General features: G+C 43.7%; 2 protein-coding genes across 6 annotated transcripts in view; both read right to left on the reverse strand.

Annotated features, from left to right (window-relative positions):
• Positions 1–8,012: 8,012 nt before the first annotated feature.
• si:dkey-24p1.6 (protein sel-1 homolog 3) lies at positions 8,013–17,309 on the reverse strand. 3 transcript variants are annotated; one of them, XM_023967326.2, is made up of 23 exons: positions 17,005–17,305; positions 16,381–16,855; positions 15,985–16,111; positions 15,754–15,875; positions 15,403–15,518; positions 15,240–15,301; positions 14,826–14,949; positions 14,599–14,734; positions 14,361–14,501; positions 14,014–14,225; positions 13,706–13,885; positions 13,476–13,595; positions 13,249–13,389; positions 13,077–13,139; positions 12,805–12,978; positions 12,572–12,699; positions 12,399–12,482; positions 12,218–12,308; positions 10,634–10,721; positions 10,428–10,537; positions 10,145–10,272; positions 8,481–8,586; positions 8,013–8,388 (listed from the first exon to the last, which is right to left on the reverse strand). In XM_023967326.2, the coding sequence occupies exons 1-23, from the start codon at positions 17,056–17,058 to the stop codon at positions 8,293–8,295; spliced, it is 3,078 nt and encodes a 1,025-aa protein (XP_023823094.1). In that variant the 5' UTR covers positions 17,059–17,305; the 3' UTR covers positions 8,013–8,292. The 3 variants fall into 3 exon arrangements, with proteins under 3 accessions (XP_023823094.1, XP_023823093.1, XP_023823095.1); XM_023967325.2 differs by having other exon boundaries at positions 14,817–14,949; XM_023967327.2 differs by lacking the exons at positions 8,013–8,388; positions 8,481–8,586; positions 10,145–10,272; positions 10,634–10,721 and having other exon boundaries at positions 10,446–10,537; positions 14,817–14,949; positions 17,005–17,309.
• A 1,777-nt stretch (positions 17,310–19,086) lies between these two features.
• Positions 19,087–22,907, reverse strand: part of stim1a (stromal interaction molecule 1a) — a 36,560-nt gene continuing 32,739 nt past the window's right edge. Inside the window, exons 12-13 of one of the 3 annotated variants that reach the window (XM_024014164.2) lie at positions 21,182–21,245; positions 19,087–20,150 (exon numbers count right to left, since the gene is read on the reverse strand). In XM_024014164.2, the coding sequence (XP_023869932.1) occupies positions 19,622–20,150; positions 21,182–21,245 (593 nt within the window). In that variant the 3' untranslated portion in view covers positions 19,087–19,621. Of the gene's footprint in view, positions 20,151–20,857; positions 21,246–22,907 lie in introns of all 3 variants that reach the window. The other 2 variants (XM_024014163.2, XM_024014162.2) reach the window with 2 other exon arrangements.

Raw genomic sequence — 22,907 nt, forward strand, 5'->3', positions numbered from 1 at the left:
GAAACACAAAACATAGATAACCCACCCAACTCACGCCCTGACCACACTAAAACAAAGAAAATACAAAAGAACTATGGTCAGAACGTGACAATGCAGCAAATTCTACTCGATGAAAAGACAATTATCTTCCTCAATACCGTGCAGCGAAATCTACAAGATGAAAAACAACTATCTTCCTCAATTGCATGCAGCGAATTCTACTTGATGAAAAGACAATTATCTTCCTCAATAGCACGCAGTAAATTCTACCAGATGAAAATGTAATTAATTCTCTTCCTCAATAGCTTGTAGCGAATTCTAAAGCATGAAAAAACTATTACTTTCCTCAATAACGTGCAGCGAATTCTCATAGAWGAAAAAACAATTATCTCCCTCAATAGAGTGATTCGAATTCTACTAGATGAAAAAACAATTATYTTCCTCAATAGCATTCAGCGAATTCTACAGAATGAAAAAACAAATATCTTCCTCAGTAGCAGGCAGCAAATTCTACTAGATTAAAAAATGATTATCTTACTCAGTAGCATGCAGCTAATTCTCCTAGATGAAAAGACAATTCTATTCCTCAATAGCCTGCAGCGAATTCGACTCAATGAAAAAAACATGATCTCCCTCAATAGCTTGCAGCGAATTCTACGAGATGAAAAAAGCAAATATCTTCCTCAATAGCATGCATCAAATTCTACTTGTGAAAAAACTACTTTCTTCCTCAATAGCACGCAGTAAATTCTATGAGATGAAAATACAATTCTCTTTCTCAATAGCGTGCAGCGAATTTTAATAGATGAAAAAACAATTATCTTCCTCAATAGCGTGCAGCGATTTCTACTAAATGAAAAGACAAATCTCTTCCTCAATAGCATGCTGCGAATTCGACAAGATGAAAAAACACTTCTCTTCCTAAATAGCATGCAATAAATTCTACTAGAGGAAAAAACTAAATGAGTATAGCATCCTAGCATTTATAACATTCTCAACTTTCAAAGTGTCACGTACTAAAAAAAGTTATATTTCGCAATCCCATAAAGCCTATTATTTAGAACGCAAGTATTAGTATTGTGTTATTCCTCTGCCTGCCTGCCTGCCTCCTGGAAGAGCAACATACCACAACGTGGTAAAGCAGCAATCTGTTATATATTACTCTCCCCCAACCCACTCTCATGGAACAGCAGTGCTGAAAAAACACACAAAGAGGTTCTCCATCATCTGTTCTACTAGAAATGGAGAACTGCTAAAGAGGAACTGTCCAAGGTCCTGAATCCACATTTCCAATATGAGGCTCTTACTTTTGTTGTGGGTAAGACACACCACTACTCTGGCCATGGGTAAGACACAAACACTACTCCTGCCATGGATAAGACACACCACTACTCTGGCCATGGGTAAGACACACCACTACTCTGAAGCCATGGGCAAGGTGGTGAATCTACTTCTGGCCCAATGGGTTAAGGTGGTGAATCTACTCTGGCCACGGGTAAGGTGGGACTCTTACTCTGGCCATGGGTAAGGTGGTGAATCTACTTTGGCCATGGGTAAGGTGGTGAATCTACTCTGGCCATGGGTAGACCTACACCACTACTCCCATGTGAGTGGTGAATCTACTCTGGCCATGGGCAAGGTGTCGTGAATCTACTCTGGCCATAGGTAAGGTAGTGAATCTACTCTGGCCATGGTAAGGTGTGAATCTACTCTGCGCCATGGTAAGTGTGAATCTACTCTGGCCACGGTAAGGTGGTGAATCTACTGCAATTGCTATCTGCCACGTGGTAACAGGTGGTGAATCTACTCTGGCCACGGGTAAGGTGGGAATCTACTCTTGCCACGGGTAGGTGTAGGAATCTACTCTGGCCACGGTAAGTGGTGAATCTCTACCTGCCACGGTAACGGTGGTGATCTACTCTGGCCACGCGGTAAGTGGTGAACTACTCTGGCCACGGGTAAGGTGGTGAATCTACTCTGGCACGGGTAGGTGTTGAATCTACTCTGGCCATGCGTACAGGTGGTGAATCTACTCTTGCCACGGGTAAGGTGGTGAATCTACTCTGGCACGGTAAGGTGGTGAATCTACTCTGGCCACGGGTAAGGTGGTGAACTCTACTCTTGGCCACGGGTAAGGTGGTGAATCTACTCTGGCCACGGGTAAGGTGGTGAATCTACTCTGGCCATGGGTAAGGTGGTGAATCTACTCTGGCCATGGGTAAGGTGGTGAATCTACTCTGGCCAGGGGTAAGGTGTAGAATCTACTCTGGCCATGGGTAAGGTACAGACAGCGGTGCTGTCAGACACACTGTCAAAATGCAATTATGCAGGAGCCCTCCTGTGCYACTGAGGACAAAATAAGTCTGTGAAAAGCATACTGCTTTCACTCTATGCAAAATATTCAGCAAGCTGTCTCACACATCCAACATCGCTATCTTGTGCTGAAGCACAGAATGCCATGATCAAACTAAACAGCAGGGGGCTGGAGATAAAAAAAAGCTTTTACAGGGTAACATTGTCACAAACCAATTATGGCTTTCTCAGTGGAGGTGAGGTGATTAAAAAGTGTTCCATGCCGTGACTAGAAATATTCTACCTCCCATTCCCTCAGTGGCCTCTCGGTATCGGCATGCCATTAAACATAGTGGGAGGCATTGCTTCAGCACCAAATTAAAGTTAGCTTTTACAAAAACCATACATTGGCATTGATTATGTAATTGACCTAATAAAGGTAAGGTAAAGCCAAATAAATCACTGCTTACTGTAGAGATGAATAACATGGTGGTGGTGTGGGTATAGCTCTATTGGTAAAGTGCATTCAGAAAATATTCAGACCCCTTGACTTGTTTGACATTTTGTTACATTACAGCCTTATTCTAAAATGTATTTMACTGTATKTTTTTCTCATCAATMATTTTTKATAAGTTATAAAAAATACAAAAAATAAACACATTTACAAAAGTATTCAGACCCTTTACTCAGTACTTTGTTGAAGCACCTTTGGCAGCGATTACAGCCTCGATTCTTCTTGGTTATGACGCTACAAGCTTGGCACACCTGTATTTGGGAAGTTTCTTCCATTCTCCTCTGCAGATCCTCTCAAGCTCTATCAGGTTGGATGGGGAGCGTTGCTGCACAGCTATTTTCAGGTGTCTTCAGAAATGTTCAATCGGGTTCAAGTCCGAGCTCTGKCTGGGCCACTCATGGACATTCAGAGACYTGTCCCGAAGCCACTCCTGTGTTGTCTTGGCTGTGTGCTTAGGGTTGTTGTCCTGTTGGAAAGTAAACCTTCGCCCCAGTCTGAGGTTCTGAGCGATCTGGAGCAGGTTTTCATGAAGGATCTCTGTACTTTGCTCCGTTCATCTTTGCCTCGATCCTGACTAGTCTCCCAGTTCCTGCCGCTGAAAAACATCCCCACAGCATGATGCTGCCAACACCATGCTTCACCGTATGGATGGTGCCAGGTTTTCTCCAGATGTGACTCTTGGCATTCAGGCCAAAGAGTTCAATCTTAGTTTCATCAGACCAGAGAATCTTGTTTCTCATGGTCTGAGAGTCTTTAGGTGCCTTTTTGCAAACTCCAAGCAGGCTGTTATGTGCCTTTTACTGAGGAGTGGCTTCCAGCTGGCCACTCTACCATAACGGCCTGATTGGTGGAGTGCTGCAGAGATGGTTGTCCTTCTCCTAAATGTAGGGCTCTGTCACAGTGACCATTGGGTTCTTGGTCACATCCCTGACCAAGGCCCTTCTCCCCAGACTGCTCAGTTTGGCTGGGCGGCCAGCTCTAGGAAGAGTCTTGGTGGTTCCAAACTTCTTCCATTTAAGAATGACGTTGGCCACTGTGTTCTTGGGGACCTTCAATGCTGCAGTCTCGGCGCTCTATGGACAATTCCTTCAACCACATGGCTTGGTTTCTGCTCTGACCTGCATTGTCAACTGTGGGACCTTATATAGACAGGTGTGTGCCTTTCCAAATCATGTCCAATCAATTGAATTTACCACAGGTGGACTCCAATCAAGTTGTAGAAACATCTCAAGGATGATTAATGGAAACAAGATGCACCTGAGCTCAATTTCGAGTCTCAKAGCAAAGTGTCTGAATACTTATGTAAATAAGGTATTTATGGTTTTTATATTTAATACATTTSTAAACATTTCTAAAACCCTGTTTTCACTTTGTCATTATGGGGTATTGTATGTAGATTGCTGAGGATTTTTATTTATTTAATCCATTTTAGAATAAGGCTGTGACRCAACAAAATGTGGAAAAAGTCAAGGGGTCTGAAGACTTTCCAAAGTCACTGTATCAGGTTGGACAATAAAGGACAGTCAAAATAAACTTGACTGAAATAAAGCAGAGATTATGTTTAAATTGTACAAACACAAACATATGGCAGTAACAATGACAGTCCTCAAAACACTGTTGACTGATTTTGATGCCCTAAACAGGTATTAATCAACCCAAATTTATACATCTAGCAAAATATCACAAACAAAGTACTTGTCTCCAACTGAACAGTTCTTCAAAAAATCWATATCTAATTTGAGAGAAAATCAGTGGCATTTGAGGACTGAAAATGATTCTCGTTCTCTCCAATGCTTCCAACGTTCCTACTAATACAGACCTATCCAGAGAGGGTAACCATGAGCCTACCCTACTGTGGTAAACAAGTTATATACAGTACATCCTTACAAACACACACACACACACACACACACATTTGTCTTACCTGGATCTGTGGGTTCTGTGGCACCACAGGACTGTGTCACTGCTGTATATCCCACAAGCCTGAGAGAGAATCAGGACTCTCGTTCTGCCTGACMGAGCTTGGAGTTCATTCTCTCTGCCTGAGAGAGAATCAAGACTCTTGTTCTACCTAACAGAGCTTGGAGTTCATTCTCTCTGCCTCTCCTGCACACACACAACCGGTAAAGCGCTCTCCCGTTGCCCAAGTACAGCAAAGAGAGAGGGAGGGAGGTAGGCAGAGGGGGAGAGAGAGGGGAGAGAGGGAAGAAAGAGAGCGAGTGGGAGAGAAATTGCCTTGATAATGCACATTGCCATAGGAGGGTTGCATTTCTGGTAATCCAATCCAAGTGGAGTAAAAGCCTCTGTCATCTCACCAGACTTAATTAAACTGATTTGATTCTGGTCTCCCTCCATTAAACTGCATGGCTTCTTTGCCATTCATTTATTCACATTTTGGCTCCCCAGCTTCTGACCACAAATGAACCTGTCCTGCTGTGAAGTTAATGGGAGTTAAAGTCCTATTATTTCTCTCCAATATCTTCAGGTACAATACTGTCGAAATATAGCATGTGGTCTGGTGCAGCTACCGTGTACAGCACATATTGAACTTCAGTATGTCTAGAGTGACTGAAGTGTGTCTTGACCATCAATGCTACCTCTGTCTGTTTGTCTGGTGGTCATTTGTGGCAGTTATGATAACACACAGACTGTGGGATGTTCCCAGGACAAAGGTTCACTGACTGCCAAATAGAACTGAATACTGTACGTAGTGTAGTAGTATTGCTGTACTATTGCTGAAYCTGTTGCCGTTATCTGTGCAGTAAATCTACTTCCATGACATGGCAAATGTATCTTGCTTGAGCAGTAAAATATAAGCACAGGACACAAGCATGTTTTTTGTATTATTGTATATTATCAGCAGATTTATACAGTGAATKAAATGTATACCTGTCAAAGGCTGACACAGCGTCTCTCATTTGAATTGTGAAGGTAGTGCCTCTCAGCCCGGCCGGCGCTCCAGCTTCCTCCGGGCGCTCTGGAAAGTCCACTGGAGTCCATCAGCGTAATTAATATGCCACGCTCCGGAAGACACGCRGTGTACTTCTCAAAATTAGGCTGCAAAAATGTGTCAGAAGGTAATGGTCAATTGATTAATATGGCAGCTGAAGGGAAGACAGTTGTGCCTCCTGTTTTAACAGCCAGGCTGCCTACTTTTCATTGTGTCCTAAATGGTGGCTCTCTGGGCCCAGCCTCCCATGGAAACTTTATCTCCAAATCCATGGGGGTTTCATTTGAGTATGCACTTTAAATTCAAACTAATAAATGTGGAAATTGCTTTTGTGACAGAGCAGTAAAATACAAGGTGCTGTTTCCTCAAATATCAATGAGGCCCGCAACATTCCTCCAATGGAATCAYATTAGCAGATCTCACTGAAAAAATACTGGCTCATTTTGGGCACTGGGATGTATTTCTCTCAGCACAAACATGTCCTGCTTATTGGATTGTGTTATGGATAGTAAATTAAAGGCACAATAATAGGCTATATAATTTGTTCTTAGTCAAAAGGCAGTCACCCCACTTGTTGGTTTTGGTGTGTCTTTGGCATCATTAAAGACTGTTATTTTATCAAATCAATGCTCTKTAATTATTATTACGTGATTAAACTAATCATGTAAATTGAATTAACTAGGAAGTCGGGGCACCATGGAAAATKTTCAGATTGCAAAGTTATAATTTTCTGAATATAAATCTTCCGATAATTTAATATCTGATCAATTAGTCTTCTATTAATTAATTATTCTTTACCTTACGTCAGTCTCATTCCAAACGTCCTAAATTGTTGGTTATCTGCACGAACCCAGCCTAAACCATGAATCATCCATACACCAATTGGCTTAATAATTTATTTMCTAACCAACTAAATAATCACAGAAATGCATAACAAACAGTAGATATTGGTTACTAACAATGATAGGGAATCTTCCCTAGTGAGATAAGCTGATATGACGGCTTGGTGGACAAAGGCCTGTGCATACAAAACATTCCATAACACAGACGGCTCTTTCCATGACACAGACTGACCAGGTAATCCAGGGGAAAGCTGTGATCCCTTATTGATGTCACTTGTTAAATCCACTTCAATCGGTGCAGACGAAGGGGAGACCAGATGAATCCAGGTGAATCCAGGTGAAAGCTATGATCCCTTATTGATGTCACTTGTTAAATCCACTTCAATCAGTGTAGATGAAGGGGAGGAGACAGGTTAAAGAAGGATTTTTAAGCCTTGAGACAATTGAGACATGGATTGTGTATGTGTGCCATTCAGAGGGTGAATGGACAAGACAAAATATTTAAGTAACTTTGAACGGGGTATGGTAGTAGGTGCCAGGCGCACGGGTTTGAATGTGTCAAGAGCTGCAACGCTGCTGGGTTTTTCACATTCAACAGTCCACCACCCAAAGGACATCCTGCCAACGTGGGAAGCATTGGCTGTACCATGGGCCAGCATCCCTGTGGAATCCTTTCAACACCTTGTARAGTCCGACAAATTGAGGCTGTTCTGAGGGAAAAAGGGAGTGCAACTCAATATTAGGAATGGGTTCCTAATGTTTTGTCCACTCAGTGTAAAGCCTGCTGTAAATATTTAAAACAGTTATGCTTGCTTATGTAAGTTGCCAAATTCAGAGTAAAACCTAACACAGCTTGGATAACTTTTTTGGGGGGGGACTGATTATGCATGTCATAAAAATGTAGCAATTAGCAAAAGCATGTTTATGAGTAGAAAAAACAATCAAATAATTGCATGAATAACCTGATCATCAGTATCATGTAGTATTTAMATTTACTGTACCTTAACATCTCTATACAGAGAACTCTGGTATGAGAAAACATGTGGTACACAGAGTAATGTACAGCCTGCTTATGAATGTATTGCGAGGTCTGACTGTGACGTTACCACAGACCACACTCTAATAACAGACAACTGGCCCAGCTCATGATTCAGTCATTTCATGTTGTTTCATTTAGAAGGGTAACTACCTGTGTGCTTTCCAGTCTCCAGTTTGTCTGTGTACAGRTGACAACTTGCTGTTCACCTGCTGTTTGCGCCAGGCCTGGTGAACCTCTGGGGCATTACCAGCCATTCATTACCAGGAGCCCARAGGCCCACCGCACGGTTCTCCATGGGCCTGGAAAATGACTCTGTTCAGGGACACCACGGTGCTAGTCAATCCCCACCCCCTGGATGATCTGTTCTACACTGGAGCCCCAGTCAGTAGAAAATAATGATTTTTCAAATCAGTTTGCTTTATTAATACTGCTCAATCAATAGACAGTTTTGTAAACCATGATCATACAGAACATTGAAAGACCTTTATACATTCAGTTTAAGAAATTGTGCTATCTCATTCCAGATAAAACAAAGATAAAAACACAAAAACAATTTACCTTTAGCTATAAAAACAAAATGAGTCAAATAAAAAAAAAATTGGTGAAAAAGTTTTTGCTCCCGATACAATCAAGTCTTCTTCCTCATAGTGCTGATAGGCTGATGGGTCTCCTGGTCCTAGTGATAAGACATGATGCCACGCCCCCTCARAACACGGAGGATGATGAAGAGGATTGGTGGAACTGCAACTGCCATGACCACAGTACCAGAGACCTGAGAGAGAGAAGACAGCCCAATATCAACGTTCATGGCATACTGTACCTATGTTGAATACTACACGTTCAATGTTCAAACATCATACATACCTTGATAGTAGCACTGTAGTCCTTTTGGAAAGACTGCAGATAGGCATGGAATAGGGCAATGCTGCAGGGTAAGTAGGACTCTGCTGTGCTGTTGGAGTCTCTGCACCTATGGAAAAGTATAGGAATTGTACAGTGAGAACAGCCTAACCAGTTGATAATAATATACCAGACTGGATAAGGGGAGGACCATCCTCCTCAGTGAATTTCATAAAAATTAAAATAGTGAAACATTATAAAAGTTATCCTTTTTAGATAAAACTATACTAAATATATTATTGTCACTAAATAATTGATTAAAACACACTGTTTTGCAATGAATGTCTACAGTAGCCTCAACAGTAGGGTAGCACCATGGTGTAGCTGGAGGACAGCTGGTTTCCATCCTCCTCTGGGTACAYTGACTTCAATACAAAACCAAGGTTGCTCATGGTTCTCATAGATTTACACAGTAATTATGACAACCTCCGGAGGATGTCCTCCAGCCTATCAGAGCTCTTGCAGCAGGAACTGACATGTTGTCCACCCAATCAAAGGATTAGAGAATGAATCTAGTACTGAAAGCATAAGCTACAGCTAGCTATCACTAYTTAAAATGTGGTGAGTAGTTGACTCAAAGAGAGAGAAAGACAATAGTTAAACAGTTTTGAACAAATTCATTTATTCAAAAATGAAGGAGAAGCGCGAGAGAGAGATTTTTTTTTACACTTACTTAGCTAGCAAATGCAGCTAGCTAGTTAGTTTAGCCTATGCAAACACCCAGCTCAAACAGAGAGGGATGCTATGTTACCTAGCTGGCTATGGCTAACTCCTCCAAGTCAAGGTAAGCTTTTGGTTTTATTAATTTATTGCCAGCAGTGTAACTGCTAAACTGCTTGCTAACTGTACACTGTACTGCATGATAGTAGTGGATTTACTAACGTGTTAGTTCTGGTAGCTATGTTGTTGACTTGATGTTAGCTAATATGGTGACAATGATGAAGGCTGTGTGTAGCGGTTAGCAGTTTTGATATAAAGGTTAAAGATTTTCTATGCACAACACACAGACAGCTGATGTGTTGTGCACTGATGTSCACAAGCGAAKGGAAAAGGTGAGAGAGCTTGTAGATGCGAGAAGGTATTATACAATGATATGGCTGCTATGAAAGTGAACTGTGTTTGCATGTGATCAGGGGTGTATTCATTCCGCCGATTCGGTTGAAAAAGGTTTCTTAAACGGAAGCAAACGGAACGAAGCGGGGATAAACATACCTGAATTAYTCCAATACAAACTCTCATTTGCAACTCTTGGACTAATGATTACACCTTATATCAGCTAGATGCAGGCAAGATTGTGTAAGGCAGTATTGAATGTTTCAATGTCTGTCACCTTGATTACTAAAATGTATCTCGACTTGTGAGGTTGTAGCAACCTCATGATTGGTATAGGGAAAATTAGAATATTATGTAGTAGTCTAAACCTATCGATGTTAAATTGAACTGGGTGAATGGAATATGAATGACAGTCATCCAATATGCTGTAACAGAAATAAGTCCATGATCCTAAAAAAAATGATCGTCCTCCCAAATCTTAACGGCACCGACCGCCACTGATATACCATCATATCCTCAGGTAGTGTGCATGGCATTCTCCTGTTGTAAATGGTGTACAGTACCACAGTACATACCTGCGGTAAAGTGTAGTCGCCAGCTCAGTGTTATCTGCCATGTAATGCTGTGTCAGACCCAGTTCAGACAGGACGGACAACGGTAACCCCTGTTCCTCTTGAACAAGCACACCAAGACTGTACCAGCCCTGTGAGAAAAAGCATGCGGACACACACACACACACACACACACACACACACACACACACACACACACACACACACAAGGGTTGCAGATGAGTGGGAAGGCATTTCTTTAATGAGATGGCAATGACATCACACGTATGTAACCTGGCTGGCATACCTGAGGGTCACTCCTTAGTGCTGCCTGTTTGTACATCTCTGCTGCTGCTGCCACATCTCTTGGTCTCCGCCCATGTCCTTCATACAGCAGGTCACCCATCCTGATCAGGGCTGGAGAGGATGGATGGAGGTAATATTAAAACAATCTCTCTGAGAAAAGTGCAACGACGGAGTCAATGCAGACTGTTTATGTCAAAGACAATTCACCATAGGGATCAGGATCTTGTGCCTGGCTGGTCAGGTTGTAGTGTCTCCTCATACACTGCACTGCAAAAGTGGGATCCAGGAAACCTCCCTATTGGAAAGGTCAGTTATAACTACATGTGTCACGTATTTATATATACTGAATAAAAATAAAAATGCAAAATGAAAAGTGTTGGTCCCATGTTTCATGAGCTAAAATAAAAKATCCCAGAAATGTTCCATATGCACAAAAAGCTTATTTCTCTAAAATGTTGGGCACAAATTGTGTACATCCCTGTTAGTGAGCATTTCTCCTATGCCAAGATAATCCATCCACCTGACAGGTGTGGCATATCAATAAGATGATTAAACAGCATGACCTTTACCCAGGTGCACTTTGTGCTGGGGTCAACAAAAGGCCACTCTAAAATGTGCAGTTGTCACACAACACAATGCCACAAATGTCTCAAGTTTTGAAGGAGCGTGAAATTAGCATGCTGACTGYAGCAATTCCCACCAGAGTTGTTGACATATAATTTAATGTTAATTTCTCTGCCATAAGCCAAGTCCATGTTGCAGAGAATTCAGCAGTACGTCCAACCAGCCTCACAACCGCAGCCCAGGAACTTCACATCCAGCTTCTTCACCTGAGACCAGCYACCCGSACAGCTGATGAAAGTGTGGGTTTGCACAACTGAAGAATTTCTGCACAAACTGTMYGAAACTGTCTCAGAGAAGCTCATCCGCATGCTCATCGTCCTCGCCAGGGTCTTGACCTGACTGCAGTTCAATGTCGTAAACCAACTTCAGTGGGCAAATGCTCACCTTCGAGGGCCACTGGCACGCTGGAGAMGATGAATGCTGGTTTCAACTGTGCCATGCAGATGGCAGACAAGGGTGTATGGCATCCTGTGGGCGAGTGGTTTGCTGATGACAACGTTGTGAACAGAGTACCACATGGTAGCGGTGGGGTTATGTTATGGGCAGGTATAAGCTACAGACAACAAATACAATTGCATTTTATTGATGGCAATTTGAAAGCACAGAGATATTGTGACGAGATCCTGAGCCCCATTGTCGTGCCATTCATCCGCCGCCATCTCCTCATGTTTCAGCATGATAATGCACGGCCCCATGTCGCAAGGATCTGTACAAAATTCCTGGAAGCTGAAAATGTCCCAGTTCTTCCATGGCTTGCATACTCACTAGACATGTCACCCATTGAGCATGTTTGGGATGCTCTGGTTCGACGTGTAAAACAGCGTGTTCCAGTTCCCGGCAATATCCAGAAACTTCGCACAGCCATTGAAAAGGAGTGGGACAACATTCCACAATCAACAGCCTGATCAACTCGATGCGAAGGAGATGTGTCACGCTGTATGACATGTCACCTTTTTTTTAAGGTATCTGTAAACCCAATGCATATCTGTATTCCCAGTCATGTGAAATCCATAGACTAGGGCCTAATAAATGTATTTCAATTGACTGATTTCCTTATATTAAATCTTTTCGCATGGTGCATTTTATATTTTTGTTCAGTATAGTTATAGTTATGCATTGATATACTGTATCATCACAGTGGAAACAAGTTTCACCAATCAAACTCACAGGGTTTTGTTCACATAGGTACGCCACATTGAACTGGGCGGCTGCAAATCCTGACTCAGCTGCCATCATGTAATACAACAAGGCCATTAAGCTGTAAAACAGTAGAGACATTAGATTCATACAATAACAAACATTACAAATTAGTGTTATCATGTAATGTTCTAACAAGAGAGATGGTCACCTATCCCCTTTAAAATAGGAATCCAAGGCCTTCCTGAGGACCATTCCAAGGTGTCCGTTGTGCTCAGCTGCCCACTTAACCCATCTGTGGTAAAAACAGAGTGATTGGCAAGCAATGCAAAGTAATGWTTTAATCAGATTCATTAAAAAGAACTAATGAATTTAGAGACTAACAATAGAGCATCTGCTGGACGCCTCTTGACTCGGCCAGGGATCCCTGTGGTCCACACATCAGCCAGCTGAATGGAGCCATCTATGTTTCCTCTTTGGGCAGACTTCAGGTAGTAGGTATAGGCCATGAACTGGGAGAGACAAAACACTGTTGGTTCATTATCTCAGTCCAATAGATACCGGTCAGTGTGTAAGCTACGTAGGAGACCACAGGGTATACTGACAGTCGACCTGACCTTGTCTGCAGCTTTCCCAGGATACAGGCCTTGGGAGTACATGACACCCAGATTCATAGCAGCATCTGCGCTTCCTTGTTTATCAGCCTGTTCCCACAGCTGCACTGCCCGCTGGTAATCTTTCTCAAACTGCTCATAGTACCAGCCAAGGGCGTTGATCGCTGGCGTGAAACCCTGCGGGATMGAATGGTATGATGAGCAWTTTTGAAGGCGTCATTGTAGTCCTACAGCCCATGYAAAATGATAAAGTCCTGAACATAATTTTGACCAACCTGCTCTACTGCTTTCTTCAGGAAAGTGACTGCCCTTGGAATGTCTTTCTTGACTCCTTGGCCCTTAAACGTAATGATGGTATTGTCAAAATAGGCTAGACATTACTATCATTGAACTTAGAATGACTATAGAGACTGACTGTGTCATCAAACTGAGTAATTGACCTCCGACCTGCATGAGGACTATGGCATAGTCATACATGGACACTGGGTCCCCCAGACGGACAGCTCCTCTCTCATAGTGTCTCACAGCAGTCTGGATGTCTGGAGACACGCCCTGCTGGCCCCAGAACAGCATACGGGCCACAGCTTGCTATAGAAGAGCAGTTTAACCATTATCACAAAAGATTTATTGAGATTATGTTTAATACTGAAAACAATCAGACAGATGTATAGTACCTCTGCATCTGCGGCTCCATTGCGAGCCTGGAGTTTTAACCAGTGAAAGATATCATGGTTTTCATTGGTTTGGAACCGAAGCACTTCCTCATTGTTCAGGTAAATAGATTCTACAAACATCTACAAAACAGACATACTAGATGAGGAGCAGTTCCATTAAATAACATGTTTTAGGATTGTATAATACTTGCACAGACTGAGATGATCTTGCTTCAGGCACAAAGGCCTACCTGCTGAGGTGAGGGGTTGTGATGGTCGGAGGAGGTCTGCTTGGCGATGTTAGAGTAGTAGGCATAGGCCAGGTCAGMGTCTGGGGGGATGCCATGCTCACCTAGCTGGTGCAGGTGCCCCAGACGCAGCAAGGCCAGTCTCCAGTCCTTCTGGGCTGACAGCAGGGACAGTAGCCATGCCTGGAGGATGAGGGGAATAAGAGACATGCAAAGTACAAATAGGAGGTCTGGAGTTTCTCCTGACCATGAAAAACTCCTGGCCGTAGACATGACGACATACACCTGAATACACACACTCATCCACCCACCTTATTGGGCTGCCTCTCCACTCCTACACCACTGCTGTAGAGCACTGATGACAGGTGTAGAGCTCTGTTGTTCCCCAGACAGCCAGCTTGCAGCAGAAGGGTCATTATCTTGTTAACTACTGCAGTGAATCCAGTGCTCTCTTGACGCAGCTTACGCAGAGACAAGGAGTACAAAGCCCTTCCCACTGATGCCAGATCAACCTTTCTGCCACCTGGGTATACAGTATAAACAATAACATTAGAGAGATTGCAACATCCTCATTAAATGGTGTTGATGGTGTTAACTGGTGGAACACCTTCGTAGGTTAAAATAATTGTAGAAGAGTATTATTATGACCAGCTCTTACCATGCTTGGTGGCCAGTATCTTTGCCAGATGAACTGCATAGCGTCTTTGAGGGGCATTGGGTGCCTCCCAGGGTTCACAGTGTGGTGTCACAGCTAAATKACATTTTAATGTCCACTCATGATAAGCATCCATACAGTTCTCTGGAAAACAGAGGTAGTTTCAGTTTGGATGGAGTTTGTGAGCCACTGAATATTTTATACACCATCATGCCATCTAGTGGATATTACAAGTCATTACCAGACTCTTGTTTCTCTCTGGCTCTCAGTAAATATCCAGTCATTTTGACATGAAGCTCCAACTGAAATTCCTGACAGGACTGTAGCCATCCAGTCAAATTCAGAATCCTAATAGGGTCTGGAACAATGACTTCAGACTGCGGTAGACACATTAATACAGGTGTAACATGTTTTGTTGAATTACAGATGGATTTTGATGCGTCTGACTGTGATTCTTACCGGCCTGACCTCAGGTATTCTGTTTCGATAGTACACCAACGGTCCATAATAACCTTCAATTCCTCTCATAAATTGACCTCCACTGACCACAAAGTAGCCCTCCGTGTCATCCAGGTGTATAGGATCTCTGAACCTGTAGGAAACCAGTTCCATATTCAAAATGATGCTGACATGCTATAGCAGGGGTGGGCAACTCCAGTCCTCGAGGGCCTGATTGGTGTCACACTTTTTCTCCAACCCTAGCAAACACAGCTGATTAATCAAAATGCATTCTAAACTGAAGATCATGATTAGGTGATTATTGGATTCAGGTGTGTTAGCTGGGGCTGGGGCAAAACTGTGACACCAATCAGGCCCTCGAGRACTAGAATTGCACACCCCTGTGCTATAGGTTTCTTTCTTTTGTTCTGTGTTCATCCTTACATGTGTTCTGCAGTATGAACCAAACGTTGCTGCCCATCAATGCACACCATGGTGACATCCACCTAAAAAGAATCCAGAAGAAGAGTGAGAAGAAGAGACATTACTGGTTAGACTCCCGAAACACTGATCTCCTGTCTACTGTGGGTATGGGGTTAATACTGACCATTCTGCCACGCAGCTCCACGTTGATGTGGCACCACTGGGCCAGGGGCACCTGGAACGGGCAAAGGAACGCTGAGGATCTCCCAGTCTCCCCATGCATCTGGACATGCAGCTGGCCTGCAGAACACGTTATAACTAAGGAATAGGCATTATACTGGTATAATAATGCATCTGGACATGCAGCTGGCCTGCAGAACACGTTATAACTAAGGAATAGGCATTATACTGGTATAATAATGCATCTGGACATGCAGCTGGCCTGCAGAACACGTTATAACTAAGGAATAGGCATTATACTGGTATAATAATGCATCTGGACATTTGAGAAGTGAGGATAGAAGAGCAATGTTACCTGATCTTTTAAGGAACAAATTGGGAGTGGCATAGTTATTTTGATAGTCTATGTGGTGAAAAACGGCACACAAGTTTTCCTGGCAGGATTGGGTCAGGAACACCCAGATGGAGAACACACACCTGGCAACAGGAGAGAATAAAAGTATCAAATATTATCCTATGTTAATATCCCCAACATGAAGCCCACGTCTTTTAGCAGGCACATAGACTATGTAGCTAGTGGTCTTACCATGGAAAAGAAATATCTTGGAGTCGCAAGTACTCCAGGACCTCGTTGCTATAGGCATTTAAAGTCTTGGTGATGCCAAAGTTCTCTCCAGTTGAGGCATACATGGACGACAACAAATGGACTGTCTCTGAATGGGAGATTATTTGGTGATAAAATGAGAAATGCTAGGATATAAAGGTTTGTATGAAGTTTGTTATAGTTTATAGACTAAATATGTTGAAAATTAATAGATGTCTTACACTACTATACCTTGTTTGACTATGACTGCTTTTAGTGTCTCAATGCTCTATTTGAGTGGTCCACAATGTCGTTTTTAAAATCTTTACTTTGTATTGTCAACTATTGTATCATTGTGGACTGACATTTTTCTAACTAACTCTACACTACAGTAATTACCTTGTTCCACAGGGCATTGTGAGGTGGTGGTCCTGCGGGTTAACCACAGCATCTGTGTAGCCCAGCCAGGGCAGAGTTGATGCTGCTTCATGGGGCGACTGAGAGGGGACGTGGGCTGCAAGCTGACCACCGCAGTGGCCTGGCCTGACCTGTAACTGTCCTCAGATCCCTGCTCACTGACTGAGGCACGCAGCATGCCACTGAGCACCCACTGAGTGTCAGGCACAACCCAGTCAGGATGGTACACCAGCCAGTCAGGGAGRCTCAGTAGCAGAGTCCTAATCCGGTCCGGACCCGGCTCACAGCTCCAGTGTCTCTGGAATACCGTGGAGCTTACTCCAGTGTCATAAGACACCAGACACTCCACCAGCACCACAGCTGGTTTAGAACAGGAGTACAACACTTTCAGAGAGTAGCCAGGCACTGGCTCAGCTGGTGGGTTCAGAAACATCACATGATCTGAACCCCAAACCATCTGTGTGGAGGGAGAGGAGGAAAGCCACCAAAATAGTATGTACATCGGAAGTTGATACATTTCTTTAAAATTAAGCACCTAAATTGAAACATTACTGTGTGTGCTTATAACAGGTATTTAGAAAATAGATATAGTACAACATAGCCTACCTGTAAACTGAGGAGAAACAGTAATAAAAACTTATCCAAGTCATGCTGATTCATGGTCCGAGTGTGGGGGTGTTTAATTCCTTTAAGATGATGGCTGCTCAATAAAAAGTAGTTTTAAATGTTTTCATGCTGAGAAGCACACGAAAGACAAACACTAAAATATGTCAAATTAAAAGGTTAGCAGTAAAAACGCCAATAAAGGGCCATATTGTCAAATCTAGTTTAAAAAAGGTGCGTTTGCTGTCCTTTTGAGACCTGAGAAAGTTTCAATGACGAGAACCCGGACTAATATCCTGCTTTGTCCACAAGTGAAACAAGTGCTTATGTAAATATTGGAATAAATGCACACACAGCTCCACCTGTTAGCTGCGCAATCAGACGCGTCACGTAACCAATAGATTGACGGGTTATTTGATATACGGAGCAGTCCAACTCGCCTAAATTCCCTCTGAATGTGTTACGGCATTCGAAAATGTTTACACATTTAATACATATTGCGCTTGTCTTTTACTGTGAACTAGAGGAATAATAATGTWWAAAAAAATAWATAACAATASYCAAGTCTGTTCATTATTCAGTGCGAATTACTCTAGAAAACCTSTGATACGATAACAGTTTACGCCTTGCTACTGTTTTATGTGTTAGTATYCCCACTTATAGCACACCAAACAGAGCTCTTCGTATCTGATAAACAAAGGCCATGTCTTTCATTCAAAATCGTTTATTGCTATCATGCAGGAGTGCCATAAAAGTCTAGAGAACGTCACAGAAGATGCAAAAAAAAAAATCTCTGTACAAATATATGTATTCATAAATAGAAGCTCAAAAGGAGAMGTCGGGAGTTAAAGTAGGGGTGGAGAGTCATGATGCTCAAGCTGACCTCTGCCTCAAGCCCATTATAGACGTTAATACAGTAGCTGACATGCATCAATACAACTCAGTGCRGTATCCTGGCAACAGACAGACACTCATAGATAGACGGCATAATCCATATTACAGCTTCATCGTGCAGAAGAGGTACAAATTACACTTTAAAAAGTACCAATTGGAAGTTCATGTTTTCAACTGATCAATGAAAGAAAATAATTACATTTTCATCCATACCATCAATCGCACTGTGTGAGGCCTCCAATGGGGGGCGATGGTATCGTTTGGAGAACTGCTGTGGTTATTACACAGATCCAGGAGCAGTCGAGCAAGTCAATTGTTTAGGAAGTTATAGGAGTCCCTACTACCAGAATGTATCGTGACATCCTTTTCTAAACCATGKGTGCCCTCAAAACCATTAATGGCAAGTGAGTTCATAATTGTGACCAGTAGATACCATTACTGTTATTGTGTGCTTGACTTTGGATCTGTATAATGTGAATATGGGTTATCATGGTAGTCTACAGTACAAGCTAAAGTAGCAAACACCTCTCCAGAATGCTCTGAACAACTTGGGAGTCTTTAAAATACAAACGCTGCCTGAAACTCTCTGCTTGAAAGTATGTGGGTGACAATGTCAAATTGATCACCTTATTTTGGTTTGGAGTCCCCAGATACAAAAATGGAARGCAGTGCTACTCATTCTAAAGCAGCCTCTAACGTACAGTACATATATAGCTGATGAGAATAAAGGCCACTGGACCAGAGTCTTKGTTTTGGCATCTCCAACATCCACCTACAGCACTCCTAATGATTCACATATCTCGTACAACAACTGCAAAGTAGWTTGATACGATTGGCAATTTGAAAATGTAGACGTTTACTTCAATAAACATTTGACATTGATATTACATTCATATAGTTCAAGTAGTCCTTTTAATAACTTTCCCCTCTATTAGGGAACTTAGATCGTGGACAATTACTTCTTGCCCTGTGACACAGGCTACCTAGCTTTGTATGTGCTGGGGGTCTTCAAGGGGTTTAAATCAAGCACTTCTACATCACTTCCAAAAGATGCACAATCCGAGGGAAATGTTTGCCTAGTGTGTTGCTGTGTCTGCAGCTGTACTGGAAGAGTTCTGCTAACATTGATTGCTAGATTTCTTGTTCGCACAATTGACTCGGGAGGTTTTTGCAAGTATTGTTCAGCCCCCCCTCTAACAATTGACCAAAATGACTACCATTAAGTACTTAAAAAGGTCCATCTGACACCGTTTTTTGTCAAAACACAAAGGTGGTTGGGGATTAACCAAATGAAACTGAGTTAAGTGTTGTCTAAGCAGAATAGGGACAAGAACCAAGCAAACACCACGGAACATTCAGAGACTATCAGTCAAACAAAGGTGAAGACATGCAAACTGATACAGGTTGAAGTAAACCAAAAGACATCCACCCAGGAGACTTGTTTCCCTTTCAGAGACTGGCACCCTTTCCTACTAAATAAATAGTGCTTTACATTCCACTATACAATACCACCCATTCCCAACATAAATCAGGACAAAAATCATATAATCAGATAGCTGGTTGCTCCCACAGTTCCTCAGGGAAAGTACCTACAAATCCATAAAGGCAAAGAGTTGCTCCATCGAGTGTGACCAGTGAACAACCCAAAACAACTTCTCCAAAACAGAAACAATAATAAGTGAAACACATTGGACAGCTCTTTAATAGTCTTTAGTAGCCCTCGTTATTATTTCTTCTGTTTTTTGAAGATCTTGAAGGTGTGTTTCTTACGGCTGGCGACGGAGTCTGTGTCTTCTCCCGTGGAGCCACTGTCTTCCTCCAGAGGGCTCTTCTTGGAAGAGAGCTGTGGGATGCGGCTGCTGCCCTTGGTCCCTGCGGCCCCAGGCTGGCCCCCCGTGGGGGAGGGGGTGTCAGCATCAGTGGAGTTGGGGCTGAGGGAGCGGGAGGACTCTGACATAGATATACCAACGGGACCAACATTCATCTCTCCCAGGCTGGCTGACTTCTCGATGCTGTACACCTTCTTCATCAGGATAGGGCTCTCTGGGACTGGCTCGACCAGGGCTCCTCCTTCATGGACACGGTTCCCTCCGTTAGGGGTGTGGGCATGCAGGGAGGGCTCGTCGGAGCGGACGGGTTGGCCATACAGGAAGGAGGTGGGTTTCACCAGCTGGCCCTTGGAGCTGTAGGCGGACAGACGATCACCGATTTGGGAGAGGGACAGGGAGGAGTCTGAGTCTGAGCGGTTCAAATCCCTGTGGAAGAACAGAAGAGAGTCGGTGGAGGAAGAGAGGTACAGTGAGGCCCGGTCCAGAGACATTCTATAGCCTCTACCCCCTAGGCACTTCCAAGTAGACCCGAAAGAACTGGACAGATATAAGCAATGGTAGTATCTCCATTTTCCCCTCTGATAGGCTAGGTGGCTTTTTTACCATCGGATGGAATGCCTACATATTTCTAATCCTTACAGAACTATGGGGTAAAGGCCTATGGGGTAGAGGCTGTTCTGGACTGAGCCTGACTGAAAAGTGGATCCAAGCTAAACCACTGCATGCTTGAAGTAATCTATCCCATGCCTGTAAAGCCAAGGACACAGTGGGCACTACTCGCCAACAGCAACTCCACCTCCTGTTAGTAGTGCAGGCAGAGGGACGGGTTGTTTGAGCTATCGAGAAAGACAAGAGTTGGGAGTGGATGGCAAAAACTAAAATAGGAAATAATGAATTAGGCAGAAAAATGTATTTAAAGAAAAAGTAATAATGCATAAGAATGTACGCAAAATGTCACAGGTTGCAAAATGGGTGAGTTATAGTTCGATGAAACAATYGTTTATGAAAATGAGAACACTGCAACCCAGATAAGAAAAACATTTATATATGAAACTATGGGGGGTGAAAACGTAGGCAGAGAGAAAATCCCACGCGCATGCGGTGCGTGTGGAGGGAAGAGAGCAGAGGGGTACCCGAAGCTGCTGCTGCGCTGGAAGTCTGGGATGGTGTCCATGGGCTGAAAATAAGACGAGTGATAGACATGGGAGGAATGAGGAGTGGTGGAGTGTAARGACGAGGAAGAGTGGAAGTGGGAGGAGTGGGGCTGACAGTAGGAAAGAGGTGGGGAGGAGCAGATGATTGCGGGGTGAGAGACAGCCGAGGACAGGTGAGGCAGGGGGAGAGCCTCAAACTGTTGGAAGGACTGGCTGTGTGACTGTTGGAGGGTGGCCCTAGACCTGGATGAGTAGGAGGTACCGTCTCCCTGCTGCCCCGCCAACAGGCAGGTCTCTACCAACCTCTGGGAGCCCATGGCCAGCTGGGTGTCCATGTGGCGCTGACGCAGGGACATCATACTGGGAGCTATAGAGACAACACAGAACACCACCATTATCAACAACCACTCTCTGATTATATACATACACACACACACACACACACACAACACAGGGTGAGGGACAAGAGTAGGCTGGAATTCGACTGGGAGGGCACTAGCAGAAGACATGGGTGTTTGAGACATTTCAGTATTGAATTAGTGTTGTTGACCTTTGTGTTGAGCAATTCAGTAATGTTCGGTTGGGAGAAATGCAAGTGATGGATGCAAAATATCAGATGTTCAAACACCTGGGCCTTAGCTATGCCAGTATTGACAAGAGAACATGAGGGATGGCACTGTCTGGTGAGAAGTYTGTCTGGTGAGAAGTGTGTCTGGTGCCTGGTGAGGATTCTTGCAGGGGGGACGAAAGTTAAATCTTTAATCATAACCAACCCTTCCCCTTCATTGTAGATCATTATTTGTAAAATCAGTCAGTGGCAGTATGTTGTGAGGGGGTCTAAGAACATGAGTTACTGGTGAGTGGAAGAGTGCTCTGGGTGATGAGGAAGAAGATTGAGGATCAGACTAAGGAAGAAGAGTAAGTCATTGGACAGCTGGAGACAGTACGGCCAGGGGTATGTGGACGCAGCATGGAGAGTTTTCCTTATCCATCTACAGGCCCTGTCCCAGGCCAGAGTGTTACAGCTATATCCATTTACAAGCCCTGCCCCAGGCCATAGTGTTACAGTTATATCCATTTACAGGCCCTGCCCCAGGCCAGAGTGTTACAGTTATATCCATCTACAGGCCCTGCCCCAGGCCAGAGTGTTACAGTTATATCCATCTACAGGCCCTGCCCCAGGCCAGAGTGTTACAGCTATATCCATCTACAGGCCCTGTCCCAGGCCAGAGTGTTACAGTTATATCCATCTACAGGCCCTGTCCCAGGCCAGTGTTACAGCTATATCCATTTACAGTCCCTGTTCCAGGCCAGAGTGTTACAGCTATATCCATCTACAGTCCCTGCCCCAGGCCAGAGTGTTACAGCTATATCCATTTACAGGCCCTGCCCCAGGCCAGAGTGTTACAGTTATTTCCATCTACAGGCCCTGCCCATAGTGTTACAGTTATTTCCATCTACAGGCCCTGCCCATAGTGTTACAGCTATTTCCATCTACAGGCCCTGCCCATAGTGTTACAGCTATATCCATCTACAGGCCCTGCCCATAGTGTTACAGTTATTTCCATCTACAGGCCCTGTCCATAGTGTTACAGTATGTGCTCTGTGGTTTTGACAGGGGTGGGTGACTTTAGGAGATAGAGGGAGGGTTGAGGTCAGGACGAGGGGTAGCTAACAGGCCAACCAGAGTATTTCCTGAGGGACTGGCTGTCCGAACCCACAAACCACTTGCTCGCTGGTCCTTGAGCCAATTGGTGTCTGGGGGTTGACCAGAGACACGAACGGCCGCCGCAGCCAAAGAGAAGTGTTGGTGGAGGGAGAGGGGTAGTGAGGGAGGAGGGGACATTATTAATGTGGATTAGAAGACTTACTAGCGGACTGCAGTGACAGAGGTTCAAGAAAGGAGACTGCAGAACTAGAGCTCAGCTTACCGCTGCAGTTAGGATCAGCCCTTCTCTCTAGGTCTGCTATAATCATAAACTCAGTATCCCCACTCTCTAGGTCTGCTATAATCATAATCAGACAGTAT

The sequence above is a fragment of the Salvelinus sp. IW2-2015 genome, linkage group LG22 (genome assembly GCF_002910315.2).
Source record: "Salvelinus sp. IW2-2015 linkage group LG22, ASM291031v2, whole genome shotgun sequence".
Taxonomy (NCBI): domain Eukaryota; kingdom Metazoa; phylum Chordata; class Actinopteri; order Salmoniformes; family Salmonidae; genus Salvelinus; species Salvelinus sp. IW2-2015.